At 45.3% G+C, this 17,689-nt stretch overlaps 1 protein-coding gene across 6 annotated transcripts in view; it reads left to right on the top strand.

Annotated features, from left to right (window-relative positions):
• Positions 1-17,689, top strand: part of DIP2A (DIP2 acetate--CoA ligase A) — an 879,263-nt gene that overhangs the window by 600,413 nt on the left and 261,161 nt on the right. For all 6 annotated transcript variants that reach the window (XM_085645155.1, XM_085645153.1, XM_085645151.1 and 3 more), the window contains 2 exons: positions 10,418-10,498; positions 12,293-12,420. In XM_085645155.1, coding sequence (XP_085501281.1) covers positions 10,418-10,498; positions 12,293-12,420 — 209 coding nt within the window. The remainder of the gene's footprint in view (positions 1-10,417; positions 10,499-12,292; positions 12,421-17,689) is intronic.

Raw genomic sequence — 17,689 nt, 5'->3', positions numbered from 1 at the left:
AAGATTCGGACGCATCTTTCTATAGTATGCATATTGAGAACCTGCAGAGCTTGGTCAGCTTTGATCCAGTGCTTAATTTGAGTCAGTGGTTTCTGTAGCTCAGCGCCAGCACTTAATTGTCAGCACAGGCTGTTATGACAGTCTACCACATGGCGACACTGCCTGTCCGATTTTGAGTTGAGTACAGCAGTATTTAATAAGTCAATATACATTAAAAATGAATAACATCTGTTGCTCTTAACTTTATTAAAGTTGTGGGTGGCCTTGGATAGTTTGAATTGCCACACTTCTAGCAGTGCAATACAGGGCTTTAAGTGGGCCGGGTCTCACCGGATCTGAGCGCTGGCAGTTTTTCTAGGGGGTCTTGAAACGGGTCTCTATCGGGCTCTGTTTTGTGCCCTGGCACAGGCGGTCCGTTGTTTTCCGGACTGCAGTGACAGCCTCACAGGCACATCGATGTGGTGTGCTCACACTGCTCACTTCTCACTAGTGGAGAAGTTACAGCATGACGTTATAGCGTTGTAGGGGAAGGGAAATCGTTTAGAGAGTCATTTTCTCTCTGGATTTCCCTTCTCTTTCTGAAACTCAGGAGCCGCAACATTGTTGTGGTGTCACCAGGACTTTAAGTCAAAGCTTTTTCAATATTATATACTAGCCATAGTTGCTGCTTATTTATCTTATGCAACTAACAACCACTGACAATGTCAATAGTCCTGACGTGTTGTAGGTATGATACTTGTTGTATCATATATCTTGATGCAATGACAGAAACAGCAAAATAAAAGTCGGCGGCACACTACGCTAAGCACAGATTTTTAGCTTAGGTGTTTTTAAGCCACACTGTTAATTACATTGGCCACGCCCCTTTGAGAGGTCCCCCCGCCTCCCCCCAAGTTTTTTCGTCCCACTTAAAGCCCTGGTGCAATGGTTAGTACTTGTATTGGTTCTGTCACTTGCAGCGCTGGCAGGGGCAGTGATTGGTGGAAGCTGCAGTGAGCTTCTGAGGAGGGCCCTGGCACTTACCTTTTTTTTTTTTTACAAATTAAGCACTGCATTGATCACTCATTCACGTGGGCAGGCTCAGGATATACTTATTTGATATTTCAGAGGAGGATTAAGGGATTCACAGGTACCGCTGATTTGTTTCTCATCCACCACGCTAGAGGGCGCTGTTTTGAAGTGTGCTCCCCACCCAGGTCAGTTATTTTGTGAATAAAATTGCTTTATATGAAATAAATTAAATGTGCAGTGCTTGGTGGAGAATTACACGTAGTATTCTTGGATGTATTTTTGCCAAGTCATTATTTCTGAAGTTCTCTACTCTCCAAACTAACATGACTGGTAAACTTAATTTTCTCAGTATTACTGCATCTTGGAATGAATGCTTCTCTTTTCCTCTTCAGTTTGCACAGGAACACATCCAGAATTGGTGGTGAGCAGACTACACAATTAAATCTCAACCCTTCTTGAAGGAAAAGGATTAAATGTGTGTTCTTTGCTGCGAGTCTACGTACTTGGGTCCCACACCACATCCCCTGAGTAGGCAGGCCTCGGACTGCTCTGCCTCGCTACCCTGAGAGAGTCAAGTTCTACAACAGGGTACTTGGTTCCCAGTAGATAGAAGATTGCAGATATACTGCTTAAGAAAGACGCATATCCTTCCCAAATAATAACCCACTTTATTTTTAAACACCAAGACACCAAACCAGACAAAATATTGACTTCTCTCAAACACAGCCTTTGAGAAAGTGCCATCTTTCTTGCGTGGTATGCCCCCACTTCTTGCTGAATTGCTGATGTACTTTGACTGAGTGTGCCCTGGGCTCCTGCCAATCAGTTACCCAGGGCCTGTGTCCCTTCCCTAAAAACTGCATGAAGCCTAAACCCAATTGGCATCTCTGGCCACATGTCACCCCCTGGTAAATGGTACCCTAGGTACCCAGGGCCTTGTGACCAGAGAAGGCCCCTAAGGGCTGCAGCACTTATTGTGCCACCCTTAGAGGCTCTGTACCCTGACACACACACACTGCCTTTGCAGGCTGAGTGTCTTGGTGCAGAACTAAACAGAGAGTCGACAAGGCACACATCCATGTGTGCCATGCCCACAACACACACTGCCCTGGCATACCTCAGTCACCCCTCTAGCTGGGTGCCCTATGCCAGTGGTGTGGGTACAGGTGCATGAGCCCTGTGCCCCTACAGTACCCATGTCCATTCCTAGGCACTGTAAGTGCAGTGCTGCCATTAAGAGTATATGGTGCTGGGAGGTCGTCAACACGAACTCCACAGCACCATGATGGCTACACTGAAGACTGAAAGTTGAAGGAAAAGGTTTACATGTGTGTTCTTTGCTGCGAGTCTACGGACTTGGGTACTAGTCCACACCACATCCCCTGAGTAGGCAGGCCTACTGCTCTGCTCTCTACCCTGAGAGGGTCAAGTTCTACAACAGAGTACTTGGTTCCTTGGTACAAGGACTCTCCTTGATGCTCCTGACGACGCCTGCATCCTCAACACCAGAGACCCCCCCTCCGCCCCCCCCAACCGTGACCAGCTGAGGGTTAGATTTCCAGATGCGAAAAGACACCCCGGCACCCTGTGGCCTCTTGTGCCCAGCTCCTGGGTGCCTACCTAACCTACAGCTTCCCAACTTACCTCTCGAAGTGGTGGTCGCACCTGAAGAATCTTCGTCCCCGAGCTTGCAGCCTTTGTTCGTCTTGTAGCTTCTCCAAAGAAATACATTGAGCGCCCGACGGCTCAAAAGCACCCTGCACCCAGCTGCCCGAGTGCCCCTGGGAGTGCAACATCTATCCTAATCTACTTCCCCACTTGCCCTGAGTAAGTGACCAGGATCCCAGCTCCCATAGCCGCGTGGCCTCCTTGCCAGCAGCCACCAACCACCAACCAAAGGCACCCTGCCCGCCATAGGATAACATTGGGCCTAACTCTCTCTGCACCCGGCTGCCCCTGTGCCGCTGAGGGTGTTACAACGTATCTACCTGACCCTGGGAGACCCCTGAGTCTATGCCCAGAACCTTAACTCTGCCAGTTGAGTACTTACCCAAAAGCCAATAACTCCCTTTTCTTCCATAGGGTAACATTGACTGGTTTCACTTGAAATTACTCACCTGTTATCAGGAGAGATCCCAGTGCTGGATCTTGGTGCCCAGCACTGACCCTGAAAAAATGAAATTTAGCTGACGGAAGTCACAAAGGTGCTTTTCCCTGCAGCTTTCTTAAAGAAAGCATTGTCAATAACTATTACATAGTTTATTGTTGACGCCTTACCTATTGCTTCAAACACAATATGCATCTCAAGCACAGCTCATGGCACTATGAGGCTCTCCCTAAAACCTTACACCAAAACAAAGCATGCAAACATTTACAATAACTAGTGTAACATTCAAGTAGCAGTTGGGTGTCATGCAAAATGTCATTTGCATGATGTATAGATCCCACACATAAACCCACAGCAAATACAGAATAGTAACACATAGGCAAGGGAGTAGCCAGAAAATTTAAATACCTCCCACTTTGAACTAAAGCTCTTATGGCACCAAGAAAGCAAAGTAAGTCATCACAACCCTCCCCAGTAGAGCTCTCTTGTCCAAGGATCTAGCCATTCATCCCTCCATTAAACCCCTGATATACACCATTTCAAATGTACTTTGTCATCTATTAATTATTACATCCACCATTCAGTCTTTCACCATTCATTCTGTCCTTCCATCTTTGTTCCCATGCATATCCAAACCTTTTCAACCATTTGCAAACCTATTCATTGTCTATCCTCCCATCCATTATTTCACTTATCCATCCCTCCATCCACACTTTCACTCATCCAGCCACCATCCCTCCTTTCACCCAATCCATCTTTTCACTCATCCATCCATCCATTCCCTCATCCATCCAACCATTTACCCTTTCACCCAAGCCATCCTTTCACTCATCCAGCCACTCTTCCACCCATCTATCCATTCACTCATCCATTCAACCACTTACTCTTTTACCCATCTAACCCCCCTTTCACTTATCCATCCACCCTTTCACTCAATCCATCCTTTCACCCATCCACCCTATCCATCTTTTCAGTCATCCACCAACTCTTCCACTCACCCATCCATTCACTCATCCATCAAGCCATTTACCCTTTCACCCAATCCATCCTTTCACTCATCCATCCACTCATCCACCCACCCATCCATCAACTCATCCATCCAGTCACCCTTTCACTTATCAATTCATCAATCCGTCCATCATTTCTCTCATCCATCCACTTATTCACTCGCCCATCATCCACCCTTTCACTGATCAATCCATCCTTTTGCTGATCCATCTATCATAATTGTTGATGTGAAGGGTGGGAACCCCCACGACAGCGCACACATTCGCACACTACTGTTCTTTCACATCCCCTACTGCTCATCTTTACTGGCACCATCGAATATTTTCTACTGCTGCCTGCAGTCAGTCTGGTATTTTTCTAAATGGCCCTTGTATTTTTATTGGAGCTGTTTGTGTTTATTTTTTTTAAGTCTCACCTATACAGCGCACATGCGCTGCATAGGAGTGGACCTTTTGGAATCGATGAGCATTTTGGTAAAAAAAAGTGCACGCTTTGCATTGCTTTCTATTGCAACGCTTGCACGTTTGGCGTTTCCCTTGCGGGAGCGAGCTTTGGCGACATCTGTTTGTAATTATCTTGCAAATAGATGGTGCCCCTTCTCGCTTCCGCAAGTTAAACGCTGTGTGTGTCTGTTTTCGCTCCCGCAAGGGAAACGCCAGACATGCCCTCAGCGTCTACAGGTGCAGGCGCTCAGGGGCCATACGTTTTTTTAATTATCCCGTGCCGTACCCACTCTCACTTTCATAGAAGCAGGCGCGCTGTCCCAGACGCGCCGGATATCTCTTCTCCCCGCCCCCCTAACCCCCCACACACTAAGCAGGAGCAGCGGGCCAGTGCCACCCATACATACATATAAAAACAACCTTTATATTTAAAAAATGTTTAGGGAACTCCCTCCATTTCTGGACACTCAGATTTAAGTCCAGGACTACATTTACAAGAACCGCACATGAACCAACCATGCATCTGGCAACACCCACTAGAGGCGGGATTCCGGGATCAGCAGTTGGAGCGGAGATGCCCTTGCACCAGGAGAACATAAAACAATCCAGCTCCCCGGGCTCACAGTACTTGCGGCAGGGAGCGGCTAACTTTAGGTTCTCATGAGTGGTGAACCTTTTGATGAAGTAAGGAGTAATGGACGGGCAGCGGGGAACACGCTTTCTCGACCGCCCACAAATAATAGATGTACGTAACAGGGCTGAGAACATGGATGCCGTAAGAATTTTTTTTTGTTTATTTGAATGACAAACTCTGTATGTGAACAATCACGGTATGTGTATGGACGACTGTGGTCCAGAATTTTGTGTTTGCATGGTCAGTGTTACATCGACGGTAGACATACACCACCAAATGAGCCTATGTCACGTGACTACATTTTGAAATACTGTGTGGTTTTTGAAAGTTTGAATGCATGGTTAGTGGAACTTCGTCGGAGCCACGAGAAGGTACTTCCTTTGGTGATGGCGCTCCTTCCAGCATTGTCTATTTGAAGGCGCTCATGGAGCGATAACGATTAAATTCTAAAGTTCTTAAGATATACAAGTGGTATATTTTTCTACTCCCATAACAGGGAACAAAGGACATTGTTTGTGACTATCGGGCATATGTACATTTTTAGTCCTGAGGAAGAAAGCCAAGGGGATGGCTTCTGAAACATGTCGACCTTGTAGGAGGTGACTCATTATAGTACACCAGCTGCACCCCCCCACTTTGACTATTCTCAGCCAGGGAAGACCATAAAGTATTTTCGTTCCACTAGCCAGAGAATATTTAACCATCTCAAATTTTCTTTTCACGATCCCACGCACTACACATACTCACCAATCACTGAATTAAGTGCTCCTGCGTCCACGTAAGTCGTAGCACGCCCCGTCCCGTAGAGGGGCGGGAAGACCCCAATGAAAAAGCATGACACTGAATCAGGTTTCAGTGTGTGAGGGGTATTTTACAATTTTTTTAAACATTGCCCTTCCCACAAATTGAGAGAAGGAGCTCTGATCCTTTTGCACCATTTTTCACGTATGACTAAACACTTCAAATAAAAATAGCAGCACACACATGGGTGCATATATATTCACATAATACATGGTAGAATCCCTATGTTGGATAACAGTATCAAGAGGAGGACGATTCTACCTTTTTCCTCTTCACTCCCTCCTTTGATTTTTTGATTACACACATACCTCTGCAGTGCATTAAATAAAAGGTTTCATAATGCACTATATAGTGCATTTCCCACTGAGTAAAAACTTTTAAAATTTATTTTTCATTTAAGCTACCCATTATTTTATATGTAGCTACCTGATAATGAATGACCTAAAAAACGAACAAAATATTTTGGGGCTGATTTATGAGAGGCTTATGCTACCGAAGCGTCACATTGTTTGAATATTCAGCGGCACAAGCGTCATAATCGTATCTATGAGGCGAGAAAAAGTCACCCTGTATGGCTTTGCATTGCCTCATAGATATGGAGTAAGACAAAGCAGCGCAAGTTGCTGCATTGCCGTACTCTGTCAAGTTGGCATTCGATAGGCATTGCGGTGGGTGTTCCCACGCAACACCCATGGATTTTAACGCTGCCCCATATTTGAATTTTTTTTTTCATTTCACCTCTTTCCATGTGTGCTGCGTTCTGCAGCACACATGGAAAGAGGAAACCCCCGCTCAGGATTGTTTTTGTGCAGGAAGCGCTTTACTGAGCCGGTCGCCGCTGGATAGTTGGTAATGATGAGAAGAACCAAGTTCTAGAATTTTTTTGTTAGGAGGAGATACTTACGCCTCCATTTTTCTGACAGGGGGGTCTCGGCATCAAAAAGTTTGAAGACCTCTGCTCTAGGGTGATAATTTAAATTCTTAGAAAAGTAGGATGCTTTTTACTAATGGAGTTTTAACAACATATTGAATGTGTTTTTAAACTTGTAATGTATGGTGTCATGTATTAAATGATGTTTTCTCTTTTTTTTCTCAATTTATTTACTTTTATGGATCGACAAAAAGTATCAGAATAAAGTTATTTGATTGATTGATATCTACAGTCACTGATTCCAAAAAGCCAAGCATGCCAGGGCCGTTGTGAAGTCATGACGAGAATGCACAGTTGTTCGTAATTTGAAGCCTGAACCAATCAGAGTAAACTGTATATTTTAAGTGCACATGTAAAGAGGAGATACGCACATTGATGCACATGCATATTGATGTTATAGAACATTGAACCAGACTGAGGCCCAAATAACAGTAAAAGAGTTCTTAAATTAAATGATCATGTCAGGAAGCCAGGTTTTGATGCATCTCTTGAAGTTAGATGATTGGTAATATGTCTGAGTTGCAGGGGCAGAGAGCTTCAAACCTTTACAGGCTGATCCCCACATTATCTGCTTCTTCATTTGGCATATTTCGAATTTGGAGTCACAAGAACATTGCTTAAAAGAAGGACAGTGATCTCAGTGGAACATAATGCCAAAATCAATGAGAGGAAAAAGTAGGTAGGATCATAAAGTATCTCCAGTGGAGGAAACCTACAATTTTAAAATAAATACTCTTCCTAGCGGAGAGTGGGTAGACCAGGATATACCGAGTTACAGAAGGCAATCTGGGACTAAATAAGAACTATGATTTTGTGTGGAAATTTCCTGGAAGGAAGATACATTTGTGAATGGCTCTCCAATAAATAGAAAAAAAAATAGACACAGAGGAGAACTGAGAAGCTAGTGTCTGTTTTGTGTCAAATAAAACGCAGACATTTCTAACTACTTTAACTGGCCATGTTCCCACATAGCTAAGTAGTCCACTCCTGACAGATGCTGTTGAAGCAATATGGGTCGAGAAAATCTGTTTTCTTCTGGTTGAACTTCAAGCAGTCCACACAAGAAAGGTTTTCAAGGGAGCTGTCCCTCCCTTTGATGTCCAACAGTGTCCGTGTCATCTTCGTATATGGAGAAGGAAAATTCATTTCCCTACAGAAGATCAGTCCCAGGTGTCATTTAAGTGTTGGAACAGCAGTGGAGAGAGAACAAAGCCCGCGCCACTCTACATATTATTAACCTGAATGTGGAATTAAAGCTATGCACTTGCACTGTTGGCTACCTGTTTTCAAGAGATAGGGATACCCACTTAACGGTTTCCTCCTATATTCTTATTTGCTAGCCTTTTTAGATGTGAAAGATCTATCAATATCAGGGTCTGACAATAACCAGAATCCATCCACATCCTAAGTTTGTCCAGCAGCGAGGTAATAACAAGCTCTGTGGCCATTTCTGGATGAATCTCAATTTTCTGAAGGCTGGCATAGTCCTCTGATCTCCCCAAAAATTTGTAGGTGTCTAGCCACAGCTTTTTTTTGTGATTTTAAAGGAAACAAGAACATAGATCTAGACAGAGGTTTCCTGAGTTCTCTGAATAATTAAGTGAATGAAGTAATGAATTGGGCAGACTTTTTCTGATTTTAGTTCTCTAGGATCTGACCTAGATTCAAGTGAACTTTTTATTAAAGCCACGAAGGGTCCATAGATGGTATACTCCACTATAACTAGAACTTTACTGATATAAATGTCCAGAGAAGAAGCCAGATGTTCATTTTTTATACCAAGGGTTCCATCTCTTGAAAACAAAGACTCCCTGTATCACATAGGTGCTAGTGCTGAAAAAGGAAATCACAGGGTAACCTGCATATCTATAATGTAACAGTTTGCCTATTACATGGGAAGAGGAGGATGGGTACAAAGCTTTTCACGATTTATCATCTCATCTTGGCAGTGGTTATGAAACAGACTCTTTGCAATACTTTGTGCTGTTTGGCTAGTTAAACCACCAGTTAATCATCTGGTAGAGACAAATACCATCCAGACCCACAGGAGTCCTTCTACATAAGAAGATGGCACACACAGACAGATTCTGATATTGTCATTATGGCTGGAAGGAAGCTTTTTCACTTTTGGCTTACCACTGGACTGCCTGTGAAAAGGATAGGGAATAATCTAGACTCCCTAGCTAGAACAGGTAGTTCCACTGCAGTTTACAACATGGAGACCGACCACTCTACAGTGGTGTTGGTTAAACATGATAGCAGTCATTGGGATGAATCTGAGGTAACAAGAGAAGTGGAAAAGTATTCTTGCTGGTAGAGCTGACCATTGTGAACATCACTATTAAAACAGGATTTGACATGCCAGAAACAACTGTTAGGCAGCTGGCCATGAGAACAGACCTCAAGGGACCGTTCCATATAAGGGTTTCTGAATTTCTTCCTGCATTACATGCCCACTGCTGTGGTAGATTTAGCACCATCTTCCATTGGTGGTGAAACCTTTTTTGATAAAAAGTACAATGATGCTCTTAAGGAAATGATGTAACAGATTCAAAAAGTCCCATGGTGGGAACCTTCCTGACCAGTACTCAAAGGTCGTCCAACAGAACGGACATCCTTCAGGATTACATTGCAGCAGATGAATGCTACTTTGTGGAGACAGCAGCCACAACCTAATAGATATGGAACAATAGTATTGAGGGAGAGACAGTACTGGAACAGAAATCTTCAACCCAAAATACGACAACATACAATGTCCTCAAACGTTGTACCTCATTTGACGGGTAGGTTTGGGTTCTTCCCAATCAAAAAGACTGTAGCTTCATCCTGGCCTTCACTCACCTGCTAATTAACATAAACCCACCTCAAAATGCTTTGAGATTTTACATTAAACCTAAAAATAATTGGCATATGCTCCTTTTCCAACTAGTCTCATATCATTCACTTATCAATACTCCTTCTTTCCTGGCACTTAGACACTAAAATCCTTGTGACATAATTTCCATATGTGATACTATATTACACAACCCCTCTCACTGTTTTTTTCTTGCCTGATCAACATGTGTTCATATGTGTGTTAGTAAACATTCCTACATCATCTGCACCAGACAAAGAGTCCCCTGTCACTTCAAATAGAAAGTGTACAGTCAACTCCACTCCTGCTTCCCTCAACCAGGCTCATAAAAACATGGCCCTATTTCACTTTAGCGCTCATTCCCATAAAACTGACAGACTTTCATACACTCCACCGATGCAAGTAGTCGCACTACCAGAACCTGTACCTTGCCAGAACCTCCCTGAGCAACAATTACGCACTTATATTGCTTACTCTGTGTGAGAACATTTCTCTGGACTTGGGTGTTGTCAGGGATTATGGGGTAGTATCATGTGTGAATGCTCTAGGCTTGGACCTGATTATTGTATGTGGGAAGGATTAATTTCTTAATCTGTTGATTATTTTTTTTTGATTATTTTTTTTGTAGACCATTCCAGTAACTGCTGAAGGACTCCCTGTGTCAGACTTCCCGTTTACAAGAACAGGATTGCTAGGCTTCATCGGACCAGTAAGCAAAGATTGTTTTTCCATTGTTGACTGACAGCAAGTGTACAGCCCCCAGGGCAGTCTGTTTGTGGTAACTTAAACTTGTGTCCAGAAAACATGTGATCTTTAGAGTTAGACACTCACTGCTTTGTAGATATCTTATTAAATAATCATCTGCCATGTTTGAACTAATCTTCACAGTGTTTGTACACCCAATCAATGCTGTCAACTCAGATGGAGCAGCCATTGGTTGTTGGTATCCAACAGTACATTTAGGGTGTCTGGATTTTGTTCTTTTTGTGATTGCCTGCCATGCTCAAAGTTTAATGTTTATATGCTGAACTTCTGTGCTCCATGTTGGTAGTGTTGACTTTTTAAAGTGAACTCTGATGAGAGTTGAGTTTTCTGTATTGTTTGTCGATGAGTATGAAAGACTGCTCATGAATGTTACTTACTATTTCGATTCTGAAGGTTGTTGCATGCTGTCTGAGCTCTGCTGGACATTGCACGGTTTTTCTTTCAGTATCATGACTGTCCAAGTTGTGTGTGCTATGTCACTGGGTGTTGATCTGCTCCCTTGCTTTGTTTTGGGTGCATCCACCAAAACCCTCTCAAGCGTTGCTTTGTTGTTCTTCTATCCCTTAAGCAGTTATTCAACTGCATGTGGTGTTAAACAAAGTAAAATAGCGTATTGAGTCTCTAAGCTGCACTTTATGTTCTTTACATCAAGCCATCGGGTTTTAGCTTCTGTGCCAGATCTTCAACTTACAGTTGTTTTGCTGCCCGTTGTTGAGTTTGTTTTCCTGTCGAGCACTCACTGTAGCTTATTTAGCTTTGACCATTTGGAATTTTGCGCATTTTGTTTTATAAACATGTGCTAGAAATTATGGTCTGTTCTAAATTATGGGCTTTCTCACAATGTGCATCTTTGAGACCCAAGCTTCCTTTGTGAAAGGATGGTGATGTACAGGAACTCTGCCAAGGGCAGAGTTGTAAAAGCCACACCTCTTTTTCCCTGGACTATTTGCACTCAAGCATCCCTGTGACAAGACATTCATTATTGAAGTTGCGTGCTACCTGTAAATGTTGTTGGTGATTCTTGGCATCAGTATGTTAAGTATTCACATTCTGTGTTGGATACAGCTGAGCACCAAAAGTTTCATTCTAGTGAGTCAGTCTCTTTTGCTTTGTCATTGTGTATGTAAGTCTACTTTTTAGTGTCCAGGTTCTCTATAGAATATTATTGGTGGCATGCCATTTACATGGTATATAATTTTTGAGAGTGTTCGTGGTTTTTTTTTAGGTGAAATGGTTCTATGTTGGATACTATTGAAATGAATCAATTCTGTGATACATGTTTAGATTATGTGTTGGATTTTGTTTGATGTCAGGATGACCTCGTGTATATCAAGATTCTATGTTGAAATTTGTCTTTCAAATCTGTTTTGATGTGTTTGGTGAAAAGGTTCTTTGTTGAATGTTGTTGGTGTGCAACATATTGACCTGCTGTGGTGTGTTGAGGTGCTTCATCGGATGAAAATTTTGTTTTCTGGTCCACATTGTTTTTTGATGTTCTCTTTTGAAAATCATTGGGTGTCAAGAACCTATTTTGCTATCATTCATTGTTGCTTTATTCCTTGAATATGGTTTCCTTTGCTTCTTTGTTGCATGACGAGATTCTCTTTGGACTGTTGGTGGTGTCAGTGTTTTTGTCACTTGTAAAAGTTTTTATGCCGTCAGGTGTCACTGTTCTCTTATGTGTCAAGGGTTCCATATTAGATGAGATTGTTCTAACATTCTTAGTCTTTATGTTCAGGACCATTTGGTATTCGTCGTGGGGAAGATTGATGGTCTGATGCTAGTAAATGGGCGCAAACACAATGCTGACGATGTGGTGGCCACTGCACTCGCGGTGGAACCTATGAAGTTTGTCTACCGGGGAAGGTGAGCTATTTGCAGATTTATTGTTTTAATCTTTTTGAAGTGCATATTAATCAAACCTTCCACAGTGCCATGAAATGTGGTCCACTCTTGGTTTGGGTTACTTCCTGTGAAATCACTTTGGCATTGAGTGCCTCACAAATAACATTACGTTCGAGGCATATGAGCTGCAGATTACACACTTTTGCATAGATCGCCATCTGGTGTTGGGCCCGGATGTTTGCAATTTTTTTTTCCTCTTGGAAAGTCTTTGGAAGTCACGAGGTCGGTGACTCCTCCCTTGGTTTGTATTGCGCATGGGCTTCGGCTCCATCCTCAGATTGTTATTTTCCGCCATCGGACTCGGATGTAATACTTCGCGCTCCGGTTCCGAACATTCCAGTTCGACGATCGAAGTGGAATCCTCGCTCTCCGCGGTATTGTTTAGACACTGATCTCCTCAATCACCTTCTTCTTCGACGCACCTTCGATTCCAGTCATCGACGGCGGCCTTCGGGCCTATCCAGGCTCCGGTCCCGGCTGATGGAAAGAACTCCATTCAAGAAGTGCCCTCGATGTGGGTCCAAATTCCCCCACACCGATCTTCATGAGGTGTGCAACCTCTGCCTCTCCCCTGAACACGAGGCTCGAGACTGTCCCGCCTGCAAGTCTCTTCTATCCAAAAAGACTATTCGAGATCGAAGGGCCAGACGAAAAATGGCGCACTCCTCGACCTCCGTTCCAGTCGACATCTTCGGGGACGACGTCTTAGCTCCGGGACACCAGCACACCGAAGAGGACCTCGTCAGTGCTTCCGAAGCCGACGACTCGGATGTGGAGGACATCACCCCGGCGCAGAGGGTCGTGAGTAAAATACCCGCGCCGACACCCAAAAAGGCTTCGGTCACGCCTTCGCCTTCGGGCCTAGGCAAGAGCAAAGACACTGCTTCGAACACCCCACATTCGGGCCCGGTGACGAAGCCAAGTAAGCCTTCCGCGGCTCGGGCTCGAGCCAGCCTGCCAGCGGTTTCGAAAAACACCCTTCGGCACCGAAGAAAAGATCGGCCTCTACCTCGACACCGAGCTCCACACCAAAACCCTCGGTGTCGAAACCCAGCCTCTCGGTGCCGACCAAACATCATAAGGCCCTCGGCACCGACACTCCTGCGCCGAAGCCTGTCTAGGCACCGAACAAAAAATCTTAGGTTCCCCAAAAGCACGGCACAGATAAGCCTAAGAAGCTGTCGGACCCAAAAACGTCGGCGCCGACCGAACAACCAGTGTCGCAAAAACTTTTTACACCGGATCCTTTGCAAAAGACACTTACCAAGGATCCAAAAACTGGACATTTGGCACTGTTTTCTAAAAAGAGACATTTGGACAAACCAGCTCCACCTCCACCTCCAAAGAGGAAGGACTGTGCTACCTCCCCTTTCAGAGTGCCTTCCCCGCCTCCTCCACCTCCTCCACCCCCTCCCACCTCCACCCCCTCCACCTTCTCCACCCCCTCCACCTTCTCCACCCCCTCCACCTTCTCCACCCCTGCCTCATCGCTCTCCAACCCCGTCTCCAGACCATGATGATCAGGCGGACCCATACTACGACCCAGCAGATGTGCCACAAGACCCCACACCTACAGGATCCCCAGACCCCTGGGATGATTATAATAATCCAGACATTCCAGATGTCCCACAAGATGACCTCTATCCATCCAGGCCATCGCCACCAGAAGACTCACTAGGTTTTCACCACCTACTTCAGAGGGCGGCACATTATCACGGGGTGGAGCTACACACTGACCCAGTAGAGGAAGATTTCCTCCTAGATACCTTTGATACTGCACATAGGTCGACTGCTATACTACCTATGCTCAAAGGGGTAATAAAACATGCGCCAGAGGTTTTTAAACACCCAGTCAGGGCTAGGGTCCTAAACCCACGCATAGAAAAAAAGTATAAAGCTGCCCCTACAGATCCTGCCTACATCAAAGGGCCAGCGCCACTGGATTCCCTAGTGGTATCCACCGAAAGAAAAAGATCAAATTCCCAGGCGTCAGGCGAAGCACCACCACCTGACAAAGAATCAAAGCTCCTGGACGCATCAGGAAAACGCACTGCGTCACAGGCAGCTAATATATGGCCTATCGCCAACACTCAAGCGCTATTGGCCAGATACGACAGAGCGCATTACGATGAACTAGAAACCATCATGCACCATCTCCCAGAAAAATATAAAAATAGGGCCAATGAATTCATCCAAGAGGGTAAGACCATAACTAATACCTCTATACGCTGTGCCTTAGATGCAGCAGACACAGCTTCCAGGGCCATTAACACCAGTGTCCTCCTCCGTCGACACGCTTGGCTGAGAGTGTCAGGCTTTAAACCCGAGGTACAAGCCTCCATATTAAACCATCCGTTCGATCAGGAACATTTATTCGGTCCAAAGATAGATGAGGCCCTCGAGAAGATGAAAAAAAGACACGGACACGGCGAAATCTATGGGAGCCCTACAGTCACACCCTCCTAGACGCTCCTTTCGCCGCTCTTCCTTTTGGGGCACGGGCAGAGGCTACTCCTCAGATAGCGCGTCCACGTCCTACAAATCCCCTCCTCAGTCCACCTTCACAAAAGGTTATCAAAGAGGCGGCTATAGAGGCAACAACAATAAAGGCAGAGGCAAAACAAATACCGCCCGCTCTGCCACACTGCCTACCCAATGACTTTCCCCTGCTCCCCCCAGACCATCCCACTCCAGTCGGGGGCAGACTACAAAATTTCCTTCATGTCTGGGAGTCCATCACAAGTGGGTGACCCAAATTATTCGTTAAGGGTACTGCCTGGAACTCACATCTAACACCCCCTCCCCCCCCCCCCCCCCCCACATTCCACCCAGGCAACGCCCAATGTCACAAGAACATTCCACGTTACTAAAACAGGAGGTGATCTCCCTCCTACAAAAACACGCAATAGAACAGGTCCCCCACGATCAGCAAAATGTAGGGGTCTACTCCCTATATTTTCTGATACCAAAAAGAGACGAGACTCTACGACCTATCTTAGATCTCCGGCCTCTAAACACATACATACATTCGGACCATTTTCACATGGTAACACTTCAGAAGGTACTTCCGCTCCTCTCCCAGAACGACTTTCTCACCACACTGGACTTGAAAGACGTGTACTTTCACATTCCGGTACACCATGCCCACAGAAAGTACCTCAGATTTGTAGTGGATGGGCAACACTACCAGTTAAAGGTGCTCCCATTCGGGGTCACAACAGTACCACGGGTATTTACCAAGTGCCTAGCGGTAGTGGCGGCACACCTCAGAAGACGGCACATTCACGTCTTCCCGTATCTGGACGACTGGCTGATAAAAGCCGCATCCTACAACCAATGTGTACACCACACCGCCACTACAATCCAGCTTCTTCACCAACTAGGCTTCACGGTGAACCACCAAAAGTCCCAGCTAACACCATCCCGCATAAAGCAATACCTCGGTGCCACCATAGACACCTCAAAAGCCATTGCCTACCCCAATCCGGCAAGGATCGCAAGCATTCAGGCTTTGCGTCAAAATTCATACTTCAACACTCCCTCCTAGCAAGAGTGTTTATGCAACTGATAGGGATGATGGCCTCTTGCATTTTTATAGTGCCTCATGCAAGACTCCAGATGCGTCACTCCAAGAGTGCTTAGCGCGCCAATGGAACCAGGCCCAGGGGCAACTGACAGATCTGGTGTGGGTAGACGGTCGCACCCATCGCTCTCTGCAGTGGTGGAACACCACAAATCTTTACAGAGGTCGACCGTTCCTGGACCCGGTTCCACAAATAATCCTGACAACAGACGCATCGCTCTCCGGCTGGGGAGCTCATCTACTACACCTCACAGTGCAGGGCACATGGACGCCGCAACAAAAGTTACTCCACATCAATCATCTGGAGTTACTGGCAATCTTTCTAGCCCTAAAATCCTTTCACACACAGATTTTAGGCAAGGCAGTCCTTATCCGCACAGACAACATGACCGCCATGTACTACATCCAAAAACAAGGCGGCACACACTCTCCACAGCTCTCTCAACTAGCACAGAGCATATGGAGATGGGCAATTCCACACAAAATCTTTCTCCTAGCCCAGCATGTCCAAGGAGTCCAGAACACCATGGCAGATCTGCTCAGCAGACAGACGCAGCAGATCCACGAGTGGGAACTTCACCCGCAGGTTCTTCACCCGTTCTTTCAGATGTGGGGGCATCCACAGATAGACCTATTCGCCACCCACGAAAACAAAAAATGCCCAAGCTTCGCCGCCAGATACCCACACCCATTGTCCAAAGGCAATGCGATATGGATGAACTGGTCAGGCAAATTTGCATACGCCTTTGCACCTCTCCCACTAATTCCATTAGTGGTGCGAAAGCTACAACAGCACTCCCTCACACTCATTCTAGTAGCTCCAACATGGTCCAGACAACCATGGTACACCACGCTGCTGGAACTCTCAGTAGTGCCACACCAAAAATTACACCTCTCACCATGCCTCCTAACCCAGAACCATGGAGAGATCAGACACCCGGACCCAGCTCAGCTCAACCTTGCGATCTGGCTCCTGAAATCCTAGAATTCGGATACCTTAACCTTCACCCCGACTGTATGAATGTTATCAGAGAAGCTAGACGTCCTACCACTAGAGCCTGCTACGCTGCCAAGTGGAAAAGATTTGTTGTTTATTGCCATAACAACACAATCAACCCTCTAGACGCATCCATACAGCACATCATATGCTACTTATTACACCTACAAAGATGTAACCTAGCATATACATCCATTCGGCTACACCTCGCAGCAATTGCCGCGTACTTACAAAACAGACAGCACCTATCACTTTTCAGAGTGCCTGCCATTAAAGCCTTCATGGAAGGCCTAAAACGAATAATTCCCCCTAGAGTGCCACCCTCACCTGTGTGGAACTTAAATATAGTGCGCACAAGGCTAATGGGACCGCCTTTTGAACCCTTGCATAAATGTGAACTGCAATTCCTCACATGGAAAACAGCTTTCCTTGTAGCCATCACCTCCCTTAGAAGGGTCAGTGAGATACATGCACTTACTATACAAGAACCTTTTCTCCAAATGCACCCGAACAAGGTTGTCCTACGTACCAACCCAAAATTCCTACCCAAAGTCATCTCACCCTTTCATCTAAACCAATCGGTAGAATTACCGGTTTTTTTCTCGCAACCTCAAACTGTTGCAGAAAGGGCTCTACACACACTGGATGTT

The sequence above is a fragment of the Triturus cristatus genome, chromosome 3_1 (genome assembly GCF_964204655.1).
Source record: "Triturus cristatus chromosome 3_1, aTriCri1.1, whole genome shotgun sequence".
Taxonomy (NCBI): domain Eukaryota; kingdom Metazoa; phylum Chordata; class Amphibia; order Caudata; family Salamandridae; genus Triturus; species Triturus cristatus.
Note: the sequence above shows the minus strand (reverse complement) of the source record. Positions and strands in the feature narration are given on the sequence as shown.